At 40.0% G+C, this 17,492-nt stretch overlaps 1 protein-coding gene across 1 annotated transcript in view; it reads right to left on the bottom strand.

Moving 5' to 3' along the window:
• Nucleotides 1-17,492, bottom strand: part of slc38a3b (solute carrier family 38 member 3b) — a 132,753-nt gene that overhangs the window by 10,988 nt on the left and 104,273 nt on the right. Inside the window, exons 13-14 of the mRNA XM_020528267.2 lie at nucleotides 16,998-17,122; nucleotides 13,522-13,666 (exon numbers count right to left, since the gene is read on the bottom strand). Coding sequence (XP_020383856.1) covers nucleotides 13,522-13,666; nucleotides 16,998-17,122 — 270 coding nt within the window. The remainder of the gene's footprint in view (nucleotides 1-13,521; nucleotides 13,667-16,997; nucleotides 17,123-17,492) is intronic.

Raw genomic sequence — 17,492 nt, 5'->3', positions numbered from 1 at the left:
GCTGCCTGACCTGCTGTGTTCCTCCAGCTCCACACTGTGTTATCTCAGACTCTAGCATTGGCAGTTCTTACTATCTCATTGTAGCTGTGCCCATTTTTATGTTGCAAGATTTTGAAGTGCAGAGAAAATGTCTCAGTTCTGAGGTGCCCCTCTCTCTCTCTTATGAGCATCAGCATCCTGTAGTTCTATTAGTACCTGTCCCCTAATGGTCTTCCAGTTTCCAGAACTCACCCCCATCCCTAACTGGATGGGAGGGCACCATCTATCCATTAACCAATGTTTCAATAAGAATTGGAACATGTATGCCATATTCATATCCTGGATGGTCAGGACCAAAGATCATCCTGATGTTGGGTCCCAATCTCCCAACATCTCCCATGTCTTAACTTTCTCCCTCTCACTGTATTTCTTTACAGGAGCAGGAGCAGGAACAGTCCAGTTATTTCCTACTTCTTGTCATCAATGATAGGTTCTTGTAGACATTATAAAAACAGGATTGCTGGGCCAACAAGGATTCTGGCATGCATAGAAAGGAATCACCATTAATTAAGAGTGTCCAAATTCAAGCTCGGCACACTTTCTATTAGCTCAATGCCGTGTATAAATTCTCCCCCTGTAGGGACACCTCTCACTCTCCCAAGTGCCACAAACTACCAGTGCAGTTTGACAGGGGTCACACTTGGGACATCTCAGTAAATAGAGCAATCATTCATCTCTCTTTATTCCATATACATCATTTGCTCAGAGAGATTGTTAGGACCAATTCGCATTTCTGACTCAGGCTGCAAGTTTTAGTCAGAAGGACAGGTGTTTCCGACATCACTTATCAATTTTATGGTTAATTTGAGTCATTTTTTAATGTCACATGATAATTTATTTTCTAGCTGTAAACACAGATCTGAGTGAGACACAAAAATACTGACTGAAAATAGTACGGAGAAATTATTCGACAACTTTCTTAGTTTACTTTGTAGTATTAGCAGGAACATAATTAGTAATCTTGAACAAGATTGAGTTCTTATTTGCTGTTTGCCTGCAGAATACTGAGCAGCCAACGGTGCTGCCTCATTCCTTCATATTTGCACACTTTCTAATAACGGCTATCAAGGATTATTACCAATCCTCATTTCTTTGCTTTGTTGAGATGTGACATCTTACCGGGTGATACTGAGGTGACCCCCAAAGATTGTCTGTTCTGAGGCAACATCTTTGATCGCCATAACAGGAGAGGCATTCACTAGATGCAAGAGTTTAACTATGAAGAAAGATAGATTTTGGACTGTGCGCACAGCTAACCTCTACTGACAAAAAATGACCACAAAAGGCAAGATGTAAAGTGATGTAACTTCCCAAAGCATCATTCAACTGAACTGCTTCAAAAGGAACTGGAATGGTTGACAGAACAGAACCTGTGACGAAAAAGTATAACTCTACAGACACTGAAATTAAGCTTGAAACTAGAACTGGCAACGTTCAATGTGAAAAGTTATAGCTGGATTAGTAGTTAACATTGTTGCTTTGTGATCTGTGTGGAAACTAATTTGTTCCAATGGAATTCCATTTTGAATAAGAAATAGATTTAACTGAAGTACTCACAATTCTAATTGCCAATATCGCAAAGCCATCCAAATAGTAGCCAAACCACAGAAATCACTCAGAGATGAAGTGAGGATGGATGCTAGAGTCACACGTGTTCTCTCTCTCACATCTTACAAGAATGACCTCCACATCTCCCACAAAAAATAGACGCAAATACTTCATTAATTACTGTGTGTCCAAGGCAATGGGTACAACATCGCATACAAACAAAGTGACACTAAAACATACATCCACGTGTAATCACGAGATCGAGTCAGAGTCATACAGCATGGAAACAGACTGTTTGGTCCAAATTGTCCACACCGACCAGACATCCCAATCTGACCTAGTCGCTTTTGCTCATATTTTGTTTCAACCAATAAAAACAATGCAAAATTACATGATGGACAACAATTAATCATCAAACTATAGAATCCTACAGTACAGAAGAGGCCCTTTGACCCACTGAATCTGCACCATGAAAACTACATTAAATCTACACCTCCTACTTTCCAGCACTTGGTCCATAGCCTTGAATGGTATGACATTTCAATTGCTCATCCAAGTTCTTTTTAAAGATTATGAGGTTACCCACCTCTAATAACCACCAAGATAGTGCATTCCAGACACCCACCAGCCTCTGGGTGAAAAAGCTTTTCCTCAACTCCTCTCAAACCACCAATCTTTCATCTGCAAATCCTCCCTTGTGATTGACTCACCAATTCAGGGGAATAGCTACCTTCTATTCATCCTGTCCATGCTCCTCATTAAGACAACAATGTCTAAATTATTGAAATGGTGGTACAATATTTGAGTATTGCTTTAAAAGACACATTTTACAAAGCTTTTCATCTTGCGCTCATTAGAACTTTTGCATGAATACCAATGCTAAAAGGCAGAACAATTTATACTGTAAAAGCTCTGTCTTCTCAAAGTAATAAAATGTTACACAAACAGAAATTGCTGGAAAAGCTCAGCAGGTCTGGCAGTATCTTCGGAGAGAAATCAGAGTTAATGTTTTGGATCCAGTGACCTTTTCAGTATAAAATGTTATTCCTCTTTGTATTGCTATTCTTGTAAGTATCCTGATTAGTACAAGATTTGACAGAATGTGTCTTTTTCAGTAGTATCCATTGAAATACTGTCACAGAAAATTATTCATTCGCAAACAAGACTACCTATCACCACAGAAGACAATTTTGCACAGATACGATACATTATCACACGACACAACACTTTGCTATGCAGTACATACAAGCCAAAAACACACAGTACGCAAGTTAAAACCACCTACAGGTTAATCTACACCCGACAACATAAATACAAACCAAGGCAACAATAAGGGATAAGACCATCATATTACAACATACATTCGCACAAGCTAAACAATAACATGCTATTACACAATGCAGTTGAAAAAACATTGGCTACCAGTAACTATTGATCTTGCTAAATGAACGTCATATGTTAGGCAGCACCTAGTACTGTTCCTATTTGAGAAGAGCAACCGCAACAATGTAACACTCAGCCATATGAAAACTAACTATAACAGATATAAAAATATGATGCCTGCTCATATTTCTTGCAACTTTTCCTTTACAAATTCCGAAGTTCAAACAGCAATTCCTGAGTTACAGCCACTGTTAATACAAATTTCAATGATGAGGTACTTTGCAGGATTGGGAGCAAGCACTAGGTGATGAGTTCCTTTCCCCTGAATGTAACTAGTGGTTTGCAGGAAAAATCATCCATAAATTACAGATTATTTCAAAATGCATTTAGTTTAGTGCTTCTCGAATGATTGATTAACAATACTGTCTGATGTGGCCACCATAGCATAAAATCAATTACTTCAAGAAGGTTTGCATTTCATAAGTTGATCCTTATTCCTTATACTAAATTGAGGTGGAATGTTGTTTTAATATAGGTCCAGAAACTCCGACATCTGTTTATTTCCTTAATTGGCATTCTGTAATCCTAAAGCTTGAATAAGGACATCTATGAGGACATTTCTAGCAGTATGCCTTTTTAAAAAACAAACTACTTGAAAGCATCTTGTTTTTACGATTTGTAATAAAGGCTGCATTTATCGTTGATGTCTTTCTGCCTATTTCACACAGACCCCAATGGAGTTATCTTATTTGAACCAGGTCACTGACTTCTTTAGACAGAAAACACGGTTGGCAAACAAGGTAAAGGGAGAGCAAGGGTCACGTTTCTTTCCTTGGTTCACATGACTGGGAGATAAAGCCTTGCCTCCTCTACAGATTTGTATATTATAATTCAAAGCCACATTGAAAAGTGACAGAAGAGGTGTTTGATTTTGGGAAATTGTGGGAATCAACGATTTTCTGTTCAATGCAAATGGAAAATCCTGCTCAATTCATTCTCCTGAGAAAAGTTTGATTTGTTTTCTCCCAAACTCCTCCTCAATATTATAATCCAACAATTAGAAAGCATCTGGAGGTCACACTGGATGGTGGGATCATGAGATAATTGAGATGGCAGGGACATGAACAATTAATTGTAACATAAAGGGCTCTTTGTGATGTTCCATTGAAACAATGACTTACACAGAGTTCATTTTGACCCACTAAGTTTGTTTCTTTTATTTGGGAATGAATAACTGAACACAAGTCTTCGCTCACTGCGCTCTCTGTACAAAGAAACCATATTCTACCTCTGTTGCAGTGTGCAGTCTGATGACTCAGGAAAGAACTTGTGTTTATACCATGCATTTCACAACAACAAAACATCCACACTGCCTTAGAGAAAATGAAATATTTTTTTGAATGTAGGAGTGGATTTGAAGCTTGTTTTACATCTCTTCCCATTTTCATTTGCATTGACTTCAATAGTTGATGTAAAATGAACTGTTTTGATTTACCATGACCAGTTTTACATTTCACTCATACCATCACAGATCCCATTGTCGATATAAAACATGCAGTAGTAAAGTTACATATAGCACAATGCTACCAGCAGCACCGAACAAAAACACCAGATCATCTCCTTTGGATTATAGAGTCATAGATATCTACAGCATGGAAACAGGCCCTTAGGCCCAAATTGCCCATGCTGCCCAGTTTTCACAATTTAAACTAGTCCCATTTGCCTGTGTTTGGTCCATATCCATCCACGCATCTGACTAAATGTATCCTAAATGGCAAAATTGTACACGCTTCCACCATTATCTCTGGCAGCCTGCACTCACTGTCCTCTGTGTGAAAAAATTGCCTCCCTGGACCCTTTTGTATCTTTCTCCTCTCACCTTAAAACCTATGCCCTCTAGTTTTAGACTCCACTACCCTGGGGAAAAGCTGTTGCCTATCTACCTTATCTTCGCCTCTCATGATTCTATAGACCTCTATAAGGTCACCCCTCAGTCTCCTATGCTCCAGGGAAAAACATCCCTGCCTATCCTTATAACTCAAACCTTCCAATCCAGGTAGCACCCTAGTAAATCTTTTCAGATTGAGGGATCATTGTTGGCCAGGTCTTCAGGAATACACCCTGGTCTTATTCAAATTATGTCACAAAATCTTTGATAGTCCCAAGAGGGCAGATGAGGCCTTGATTTAATAACTCATTTTACAGACTGTACCTTTGACACTGCAGCATTCCCTTGTTTCTGTACGGACGTGCTTGTTTCTACTGTGCACTCAAGTCGTTGGAGCGGGGTTTGAAAACACAACCTACTGATTCAGAATGGAAGGGTGCTTCATCATTGAGTTATGCTGATGTTGTGCAATTGTGTAAATCAATTAACTTGAAAGTGAAATGGACAGAGACAATTCTCTCGAATAATTGAAACTCTTCTTTGCGGCTTGGTTTGATTGGACTGTGATTCCAAACTCAGAGTGCAAGTATATTTTACAATGAATCCAAAACACTTTGTTATGTTATGCTATAGCTCTGTAAGAGTATTAGGTACTGCACAGTTGCTCTGAATATGTGTAAGATAAGAGGTGATAACTATAAGAAAACTACCAGCAACCAATAACCTAGAAATGTCAAGGTTTGGTTTAGAGTGACTGAACAGTTAAACAACAGCAACTCCTATTTGTTGAGTGTCACTAACATAATAAGACACACTTAGATGCTTCTCAGGACTGTTCAGCCTGCCTCTCTTATCTGCTGTCTGCATTTCCAAGTGTTGGGCCTAGACTTCTTTTAGATTGGTCCATGCCCTTGGTAAAGTACGGCAATGTCTTCAGCAGGATGCTGATCAGGGAACTCTCCTCCCTGCCTTAACCCTTGCCAGTAGGCTTATTGGAAGGATTTACAGGCTGACAATCAACCTGTTTGGACACATGACAAGTGTGCCTTCCATTGTCAATAAGTTCTGCAGTGGGATTCAAACCTGAAACTTCTAGCCCTGACAATGGAACATCACCCAGTGCATTCCTAGACCTCCTTCATAGGGATATTGTGAAATAAAATTGTTACTAAGTCACACATGGAAACATTGGGTCAGATGACCAGAAGTTTAGTCACAAAGATAGGTTTTAAGAAGTATCTTAATGGAAGAAACAAGGCAGAGAGGGAAAGTCAGAGCTTTTAGGATCATAGGAATAGGAGTAAGCCATACAACCACTTGAGCCTGTTCCACAATTCAATCAGATCATGGTTGATCAGTGGCCTAACTCCATATACATACCTTTGGGCCGTATCCCTTAATACCTTTGTTCCACCAAAAATTGTCTGTCGCAGATTTAACACAACAACTGATCCTGCATCCTCTGCCATTTGTAGAAGAGCGTTCCAAACATTTACCACCCCTTGTGGCAACATCTCACCTGAATGGTCTAGCCCTAATTCTCAGACTATGCTGCCTAGTTCTAGAATTCCCAACCAGTGGAAATATTTTATCTTTAACTACAAAACCAGAAATTGCCGGAGAAACTCAGCAGGTCTGGCAGCAACTGTGGAGAAAAAGCAGAGTTAATGTCAAAGAAGCAGTTCTGATGAAGAGTCACTGGACTCGAAGCATGCACTTTGCTTTCTCCCCACAGATGCTGTCAGACCTGCTGAGTTTCTCCTGTGATTCCTATTTTTGTTTCAGTTCTCCAGCATGTTTTACTTTTAACTACCCTGTCTTTTCCTGTTAATATCTTGAAGTCTTAATCAGTTTGCCCTAACCTTCTAAATTCTCAAGAAAACAGGCCTCTTAAACTCGTGTTGTACTCATTCCAAGGCCAATATGTCCTTCTTAAGGATCTGTTCATTGTAGTCCAAGTGTGGTCTAACCAGGGTTTTGTATAACTGCAGTCTAATTTCTGCATCCTTGTACTCCAGTCCACTAGATATAAAGGCCAGCATTCCATTAGATTTTGGCCTTACAAACTGCAAATGTGGTTGCAACCGGTCATGAGGTATTGTAGTAGAAGGGTCACAAGTCACTAGGGAAGCAGATTGGAAATCAAACCGGCTATCCTGGAGTCATCACAAAAATATACATTTTAGAAAGTATGTAAAATCCCCAATTTTCCTGATTTTCAAATCAAGGTTGATCGAAAGCATGGGTGAGGTTTCTGTATTTAACAAGAATTACTATTTATTACAAGCAGTTAGACTCTAGCTACAGGTAAACAGTTCTAAACTGTCAGCATAGAAACTACTAATTAAAATTCTAATCCCCTTATAGGCTCACCAATTGTACATACATAGACAGGGGAAAAAAAAACATGGACAGAGGGAAAATGGGAAAAGCAGTCAGTCATCTTTGCTCAGAAGATCTAATGAGTTGGCTCTTGCTGATCAAGCTTCTTCTCAGCTGCCTTTTCCAAAAGCTTCCACTGGTTTGAAAGAGGCAGAGGGTAGCTAGTTCACTTATAAAAGGTCTCTGACATTAATTAAGAGTCAAAAAAGATAAACCAGTTGTCTTCAGGTTTAAAGTTGGATTTCATTGGAGAGAATACAGAAAAAGCTCTTGAGTCGATGAGCATCTGATCCTTTCTCTTTATATCTTGTGCCCAGCTCCACACTGTTCAGTTACCCAAAACAAAATTATACGGTTGTTGACAGGCAAAAAGCCTTTGTCATTGATAACTAGTCATTACTCCATGGACCAAGCAACTTCTTGTTGCCAATCAAAGCTCCATCTTTAAACATCACTTGGCTCTAGTTTATCTACAAGACACTTCAATTACTACATGTTCAAGCAGCTATTTAAATAATGCTTGCCATGAATGTCAGGTTACTTGCTTTTCATAACATGCAGCAATCCTTGTTTTTTAGAAGTTTTCTTTCTTATTTCAGTCCACAATTTTAAAAAGCACAAAACTAAAAAGACACAGTTTTTGCAGGGAGTACAGCTTGAACAGCCTCTGAGGGACAGGAATGAGTTAATATTTCAGGTATATTTCTGATCTGATGGAGGATCCCAACTGAGAACTTTAAAGCATCCATTTTTTTCAGACATTATCGCTGCTAACATTTTCTCTTTTATTTAAAAATTTTGGAAGGTGCAGCATCTTTTGATTTTACTTTTTCATAATCTCCCCTTTGAGGCTTTTATTTAACTCAAAAGCTGGTGAGTGTTAGGCTTGTTCAATGAGTGATCAGACAGAGACTGGCTGACAACACAGACTCAGTGAGAGCTGCACTCTGAAAACAGGCAGAAAGGCCAAGAACACCCATCTTGTGGATTAATGACAGTATTACTAACGAATGTTAATTGAGCTCAACCAGACTCTATTGCCAAGCCCGGTACCATTCAGTCCATTGATGACATCTTCACAACTCAGTCGAGTCAAAATATTATTTTATAACAGCAGACTAATTTGTGGAAAAGCTGAGGTAATGTCTTTGGAGGGTGGAAGTGGTGGGGAATCTGCATCTTTCTTATGAAGAACTTGTGCTGATCAAGCTTTTCCAAAAATCTTCCAGAACAGAAGTTCTCCTTTACGTCATACTGCTCAGCCAGTACAATACCCAACCTGATTTTTCTTTCTCAATTTAGACAATCGGACGCTAATATAATCCAGATGGAGCCCCTGATTCATGTACCTTCTCAGTGAATCACTTCCTAGCTCTGTTACAAATGTGAAATTCATTAAGAGCAGATGTGGTCGTGAAAGGAATATATATAACACCATATATACAGTACTGTCGAACCCCTGTGTTGTACTGCTCACAGTCAGTTAGGGATTAAGCTTAAAAACAGCAATGGTGTCGTCAACTAGATATGATGCTGAAAATATCATGTTAAGTAAGTGCATCTTCAACAGGAGTGCATGCTCTGATTTTTTTTAATATATGCATAACACCTCAGTTGAAAGGGGAGGTCCATTTAACACAGAGATGAGGAAACATTCCTTTCTCTCAGTGTGTTGAGATTTCCCTTGTCAAGAAGCAGTCGATGTAGAATCTTCAAATCTTTTGAAGAAGAGGGAGATAGATTGTTGATTACCCAGACAATCAAAGATTAGTGGGGATATGCAGGAATGTAGAGTCGAGGTTAAAATCATGATCTTATTGAACAGCACAGCAGGCTCAAAGGGCTGAGTGGCCTTCGCTTGTTCCTCATTTGTATCTTCATAAGTGGCCATATTCTCCAATTTTGGGGCCTAGTCACAGAACTATTAAATAGTCCAGCACCGAAGCAGGCCATTTGGCCCACTGTACATGCACTGGCTCTTTTGAATAGCAATCCAGTTGATCTCACATCCCATGAAAAGTGAACACCTCTGTATTAGGCTGTCTTCTATCGCTTCTGCCTATCGTAACAGATGGTGATGGAGCAACAAGGAAGAGGGTTTTGGACGTTAAGGATAGTTTTTCCTCTCATTAAATGTAACATCAGGAGATGAGAAGAGGGATAGGCCTCGGGGCTGTGATTTGCCACTCCCTGGTGTCAGTGGCACTATATTGGCCAAAGGGCACGGAAACTGGCAGAGAATAGACCCATTGCACTGCAGGCACTTTCCTAACGGCATTCAATCACTTCATATTTGCCCTGAGGAAGTTGACATGGGGAGTGTCATTTCCATTAGAATGGTAGTTACCTGGGCAACAAAGTACATCCATGTTAGGAGGGAGAACCGGCAGGATGGAGATATTACCCCAACAATATCGGCCCCTTCAGATCAATCCAGATTGGAATTTCATGTTGCCTATTTCAATAACGTAGCCATATCTTTTTAAAGTCCTAATATCATCCTCACAATTCACAATATCTCCACCTGCAAATTCTGAAATTCTACAATCCAAGTCACTAAATCGATCAGGCAAAGGCAATAGTCCTAGTACCGATCCCCAGCTATCCTCACTGTCTACATTCCTGATAAATAATTGACTCCCACCTCCGAGCTAACCTGGAGCAGCAGTGGATGGGATCATAGCAACAGACCAAGTCAAAACAATTTGGAATCTCTAATCTAAACAACGATGCCTCAGTCTACTTAACCCAGCCAGAAAGATTCTGTAAAGCGTGCTTGATTCTTCTTGTGCAGCACTGAAAAAGAGCCACTTGACCTTGGTTGAAATAGCAAAGAAGATTCACCAAAATGTATGTAAAATCAAAATGAATATTGCAGCCCGGTTGAAAGACTTACACAGTCTGATCTGAAACCCCAACTCCCATCAGTCCAGTTGGCAGAATGTCAACTCTATTTCTCTCTCCAAAAATGGTGCCAGAGTTTCTCCAGCACTCTCTGTGTTTGTTTCAGATTTCCAGCATCCGCAGTATTTTACTTTCGCTTATAGTGTAGCACCTTTTTATAACAATACTTGCTCAAACTGGTGTGGGTCTTCCCTACAATAAGAACTATAATTGTCATAACTGGATTGCATGCCATTCCTTGAAGTAGCTACTAATACCACAAATTGTAGAATATACTTTCAATTCACATACAGAAGGGAAACACTTTAATGTTTGGCAGACCCTCACATTTTGGTCTGAAGCAGATGAGGATTTCTTGAGGGTTTAAGCTATAGGGAGAGGCTGAATAGGCTGAGGTTATTTTCCCTGGAGCATCAGAGGCTGAGGGGTGACCTTATAAAGATTTATAAAATCATGAGGGCCATGGATGGGGTGAATAGCCAAAGTCTTTTTCCTAGTGAGTCCAAAACCAGAGGGTATAGGCTTAAGGTGAGAGGGGAAAGATATAAAAGGAACCTAAGGGGTAATTTTTTCATGCAGAGGGTGATGCGTGTATGGAACGAGCTGCCAGAGGAAGTGATGGAGGCTGGTACAATTACAACATTTAAAAGGCAACTGGATGGGTAGATGAATAGGAAGGGTTTAGAGGGATATGGTCCAAATGCTGGCAAATCGGACTAGATTAATTTCGGATATCTGGTCAGCATGGACGAGTTGCACCAAACGGTCTGTTTCCGTGCTGTACAACTCTATGACTCTAGGTTGGTCGACGGTGGGACTGTTTTACTCTGCACTCTGCAAAACGGTGTTGACACAGGCTTGGAGGGTCAAAGGGCCTGTTCCTGTGCTGTATTGCTCTTTGTTTTTTGTACTATCAGAGTAAAACTGCACTTTTCCAAACACATTCACCATCCCTGACATTCTCTGAACCTCTGCTTGTGTGTTGTATGACCTTGACCAGGGCAACAAAAGATTGAATTCACAGGCTGTGAGTGATCCAAGTGTCAGCATATTTATTATTAGTGCAAACAGATCGAGTCTATCTGAGGCCATAGCCTTGAGGGAAGCAATCTCTCTGAAGATCAATTTACGTACTGTTGCAATGTGACTTGTTATATTTATTTAGTGTATGTGTCTTGGCCCCAGGTTCCCTGCTTTTTAACTGCTCGCCAGGATCAAATTCTATTTAAGACATCAACCATTCCCCTAAGATCCAGGCCCTAACCCAAACCCTAACTCTATTATTGATTTAAAGAAAAGACTTCAGCTAAAAGTTAGGAGGTGTACTGTACAGCCCTGATTGTTCAACCTCTTGTTATACATGTTTGCAATTCTCTGCCAACTGGACTGATGGGAGTTGGGGATTCAGATCTAACTGTGTAAGTCTTTCAAATGGGCTGCAATTTCATTTTGATTTTACGTATATTTTGGTGAAGCTTTTCTGCTGTTTCAACCAAGGTCAAGTGGCTCTTTTGCAGTGCTGCGTAAAAAGAATCAAGCACGCTTTAAGAATTTTTCAGGCTAGGTTAAGTAGAGTAAGGCATTGTTGTTTAGATTACAGAATTGGAATGACTCTTCTTTATAACTACAGAACAAGGCAGTGGTGGGAAGGCACAGCTCATTGTAGTAATATAGGAGGGGCTCACATTTGCCCAGTTGTTGAAATGAATTTACGTAAGGGTTTTGGTTAAAGTGGAAGTCATGCATCATCTGTTCCTCCTCCCCCAGTATACACCGCTTTGTCATTTAACTAGTCTGGAGTCAAGGCCTGGCGCAGGATAGAGCCTAGATGCCAGCGTGGACTGGGTTTGAAGGACTGTTGTTCTGAACTTTTTATACCTCTATTTTCTAATTTATTCCTACGATCTGTAATGCTGGACTCTTTTTTATTTTTCTATTCTTCTAATTCTTTTTTTCAGAACTTGTACTGAAGAATCTGTACCTAGCTACCTTGTACCTAAGATGGTGCCGTTAAGTGGCAACTTGTAATCTTTTCACGGTACTTATTTGAGTACATGTGACAATAAAATTAATTCAATTCAATTCAATAATACATGCTGCCTTAAAGGAACGTGGGAGCCCTCGTGATGAGGCATAAACTGGCCACAAGCTGTTGGTACTAGGGTGAAGAAAGATGAGGTCAATATTTGGATGGAAAGGATCTCAAGAATGCCTCGAGAAAACAACTACCTTTTACTGTTCATGGGATGTGGACATTGCTGGCTATTTATTGCCCATCTCTAAATGTGTACCTAAGAAAGTGGCATAGAACTGCTTTTGCGAACCAATGCAGTCCAAATCGCACTTACGTAGCACCTTTCACAACCTCAGGACATTCCAAAGTGTTTTACAACCAATGAATCACTTTGAAGTGCAGATAGGTAATGGAGTAACTTTGTAGGTAAACAATGTGCATATAGAAAGATCCCACAAACAACACAAGGCAGTTGGCTGGTAGATATTGGCCAAAACACTGTCCTGTATACCTTTAAGTTAGTATCATATGGGATTTTCGATGTCTACCTAACAGCAGATTGGGCTTTAATTTGGTGTCTCACTTCAAAGACGGCAAACCCTCGGTACTGCACTGAAGAGTGAGCCTGGGAATTTTAATCCACAACTTGCTGACTCAGGCCAGTGTGCTACCATTAAGGCAAACCTCACCCAAATAATTAACCCTGAGGTTAGGGAGATATGGAGACAGTTATCTCAAGAGTGGACACAGCACTCCAACAGCAACAAAGTTTTCACCACTTCTCCTGAAAGAAAGATCTGACATCAGGTCAAACCAGTACACAAAGCAGTCGATCTCCTCCCAGGACAGTGACAATCTGAAATATCAGCATCCAGGCCAAGTCTCCTTTGACTCATGCTCCATGCTCAGGCAACCATCTCACAGATTGCATCTGTGATAGAGCACTCAGCATTCAGGGCATCGTAGGTGCAAAACTGTGAGCTCCTACACATTTTATAGCAAGGCATTTGAGGCTTCACACCTACTGTGCTACTGTCCTGCCTTGTCATTGTTTCACCCACAATCAAAGTTCAATAAAGTGTTTTTTATTTGATGGGAAGGTCCTCTGTTGTTCTTAAAGGCCTCAGACAAATTGTGAGTCAATACAGATATTATCATGGCCGTGCAACATATTGAGTCTCCACTAGCAAGAAAGCAGAAATACATAAGCATTTTAGAACAAAGAGTCTATTTTAGCAGTGTTTACTATGGCCAAGGAATTGTACCAGTCAGAAAAGTTATAGCGTGTCTTTGATTAGGCCATCTTCCACAGCATCATAATTCTCCATCGCTCAGGTATTCCAAGTAGCTACCTCTCACTTACCAATAACTCCAAAGATATCAAGGATGTTAGGTGCAAAAATAACCAGTAGATTGATCAAAGTAAGAAGGCAGATAGCAATGACAATGTGCCTGAGCCAGCTGAAGGGTTTGTTCTGGAACAGCATTTGCTGGATAGCACGGCGCACCTGTGAACAAGAAAAATTATAGAAAAGACTTAAAAAGAAGTACCAGAAATAATCCTCCATTTCTGCTAATCCCCAGCTGTTGTGATAAGGAAACACTGAAGACTGCTGCGCTCTCCATGAGCATTAGAAAGTCCAAGCCAGTCAACCTCAATCCAATTCAACTTTCTATCTATTGTGATTGCATCTATCACTATGGTAACAATGGCTTCTCTGATGCTATTCAGATACCAGCACAGGCTCAGCCATTATGGTAACTGCAATAAGAGAAATTCTTAAAGTAGTGTTCTGTGTTTTGTTGCATGTGCTTATCCTAGTGCACAAATGTCACAAATTTATTAACTGCAGTTTAGGGCAACATTGGAGTATAGTCCCCTTTGGAGTCCCAACATCTACAAGGACATTAATTTGCATGACTAAATTGTGAACTCCTTCAGAACTATACTAACACTGACTTTGCATTCTTAACCTTTAAACAATAAATATTTCCATGGGTGACAACAAAACAAATTCTATGGACATTGTCCTGGATTGTGTGCCAATATAACATGGAGAATGACAACAAGGAACATAAAACCATTTAAACTTTTTCCCACTTGGCTTCCTTGTGGAATGAGCTTCCCCACAAAACCAATTCCCCAATTAGTGAGCCTAAATTTTCCTGGCATCGCTGATAAAAACCGAAAGGAGCAGCAGTCATTCCACAACCTCACAGTCAATCCTCAAGGTTTATCCTACAGTCTATGACTCAACTTGCATCTCTAGCTGCAATGAGCTGTAGCAACGACAATTGCCTCATGGTGCCAGGGACCCGGGTTCGATTCCAGCCTCGGGCGACTGTCTGTGTGGAGTTTGCATGTTCTCCCCATGTCTGAGTGGGTTTCCTCTGGGTGCTCCGGCTCCCGCCCACACTCCAAAGATGTGCAGGCTAGGTGGTTTGGCCACGCTAAATTGCCCCATAGTGTCCAGGGATGTGCAGTCTAGGTGGATTAGCCTTGGTGAACAATAATAGGGATACTGTGGAGGGGGTGGGTCTGGTTGGGATGCTCTTTGGATGTGGACTCAATGGGCCAAATGACCTGCTTCCAAACTGTAGGGTTCCTATGGTAAGCTAGAATGGAACTTGAGCTGGCATTTGGTGTGGGAGTTTGGTTTTCCTTGGAATTTTGCAGGAATCTTATGCATCATTGTTGATGCTTGCAGTATTTCATCTTGGGAACCCTTAAACATGAGGATATTGTTCTCTCCCTGCTATTTTCTCCACTCTGTAAACCACGCAGACACATGAGAAATTCTTGATGCAAGGCCAAAAAGCAGCACCATTGTACTCATTAATGTGATGAAGACACCCTCAGGTTGGTTTGACAAGTTAATGCTTATTGTCTTCAACTAGTGTAACCTCTTCACTTGTGTTGGATATATGCACAGAAACAGGCCATTTGGCCCACAAATCCATGTCTGGGCTAGCCTCCACTCAACCTTCCTCCCCTCTTTTTATCAAAATCTACCATCACACTTTGGGGAAATAACTCTCTTCTGTATTTCCCATTCAATCTTTTGGTTCTATTTTACATTGATAGTCTCCAGTTATGCTCTTCCTCACAACAGGAAACGTTCTCTCTGTGTTGACTCTATCAAAATCTTTCTTCATTTTAAAGACCTCTAAGGAGTTTTTCTTGACCTTCTTTCTTCAAGTGAAATCAGCTTGTTAATCCCTTCCTGATAATGTATATCCACAAATTTCCAGTACCTTGTGAACCTTCTCTGGATGCTCTTCCTGTGCCTCAATGTACTTCTTATAAAATGGCAATCAGAATTAAGTCTGGTCTAACCAGGTCCCGGTACAGATGGTGCAGAACCTGAGAGTTTCAGTCTTCTGGAAATAAAACCTGACATTTGGTTCACTTTGTTTTACATAGCCTTGCCAACCTGTGCCTTAAGTACTTACTTGTGATGAACTACAGTTGAAGATATTGTTGGCAGTACATTTTTTTTTTAAGCGTTTCACTTTAAAACAAATTTACTCCTGAGGATTTAGGCAATTCTGACAATACCACATTTAGTGCTTATCTCCAGTTTTCCTACTGTTTGTAAGGCAAAGATAGATAGATTTTTGAACAGTAAAGAAATTAAGGTTTATGGTGAGCGGGTGCGTAAGTGGAGCTGAGTCCACGAAAAGATGAACCATGATCTTATTGAATGGCAGAGCAGGATCGATGGGCCAGATGGACTACTCCTGCTCCTATTTCTTATGTTCTATTCTATATGCAGACAGAAAAAGAGAAATAATGGTGGTCTTTCCTTTTGAACTGTTTGTTTATATAACTGAATGGCTTGCTAGACATCAGGAATGTCAACCAATGAGTGTGGAACTGGAATTTTGTGTAAAAGGTTCTGGGCTGAGGTCTTTATGGATTCCTTCCCTCTGAATAACACCAGTGATACCTGTTGAGTTTTTACTCATGAGCTGACTATTTTTGTGATGGTCATTTTCAAAATATGTTACAAATTAGTAATTTGGACCCAGTGCACATACAGATAACATCAATGGCAATCATTTCTACCTTTATATGGTAGTGTTTCACTTTGCTATTCACCAACGTAAATTGATCCTCAATGGGATATATCCCCAGAGTAAATTACAATACCTTTGCAATAAACTGCAAGCCAACATCAACAACTTGTATTTCTATAGCAACATTAGCATAATAAAATATCCCAAAATACTTCACAGGAGCACTATGAAGCAAAATTCAACAGCACGTCACATAAGATGGCTTTAGGGCCAACAGCCAAACGTTTGATCAAAGATTTAGGGTTTAACAGCAGTCTTAAATAAGGAATAATATGGATCACCTGAGATTATCATTACCCTTCATACAATCATAAATAGTGATTTTCTTGGTTTTAATCTACTTTAATATTTTCGTACATCAAAGTTGAAAATCCCAGTAATCCATTAATTAGGATTAAGCAATTCTGCCAACATTACATTTGCTTTTGATATCAACATCTAAGAAAAATGCTGTTACTTTGCTGTGGTGCATGTATCCTGCTTTTCGAATTCTGTCTTGTATCAAGACTGAAATAGGGAGTTATTAACCTCAACAAAAGAAGAGAAAAAAGCACTGCAAGAGAAACATCCAAGTAGGAAATAAAATGGAGAGTATGAAAGGAATGTTAAAAAGGAAATAATTATAAGTGAGGGAGAAAAATTAGTGTGTTCAATACCTAATCCATACATTTTACAGTGTGGACCATCTGTAAAAAGAATCCCCAATTCTGGCCACGTAAAAAGACAATTTCCAGCACAAATACAGATTCTTGCGCTTACCGGAAAGAGCACGATGGGCACAGTGAGGGTTACTGCGATTAGCACAGCCACACGGACACACAAAATTAGTGTATCGAATGGGTCAATCTTACTGTATGTATGCAGCATTTCTGGCTCAACTCTGCCTGTAATGAAGAAAGAGAGCATTGTGTCAGCTGTAAAGTGATAGGAGTAGAAACAGGTGATTACGAACATCACCTTGATGTAAATACATTTGTTAAATGTGCTCAACAGCCTTTAATAAAGCAGGTAATATGCATGAAAAATAAAACTTGCATTTATTTAGCATTTTTCACATCTGTAAGAGCTTTACAGTCAATGAAATTCTGCAGTAATATAAGAAATAGTAATTTGTACATAACAAGGCCCCATAGACAGATTAGTAGGAACTGCAGATGCTGGAGAATCTGAGATAACAAGGTGTAGAGCTGGATGAACACAGCATGCCAAGCAGCATCAGAGGAGCAGGAAAGCTGACGTTTCCGGCCTAGACCT

This window comes from Rhincodon typus, chromosome 16 (genome assembly GCF_021869965.1).
Source record: "Rhincodon typus isolate 14 chromosome 16, sRhiTyp1.1, whole genome shotgun sequence".
NCBI lineage: Eukaryota > Metazoa > Chordata > Chondrichthyes > Orectolobiformes > Rhincodontidae > Rhincodon > Rhincodon typus.
The sequence above is the reverse complement of the archived record's forward strand: the minus strand, read 5'-3'. Positions and strand labels throughout refer to the sequence as shown.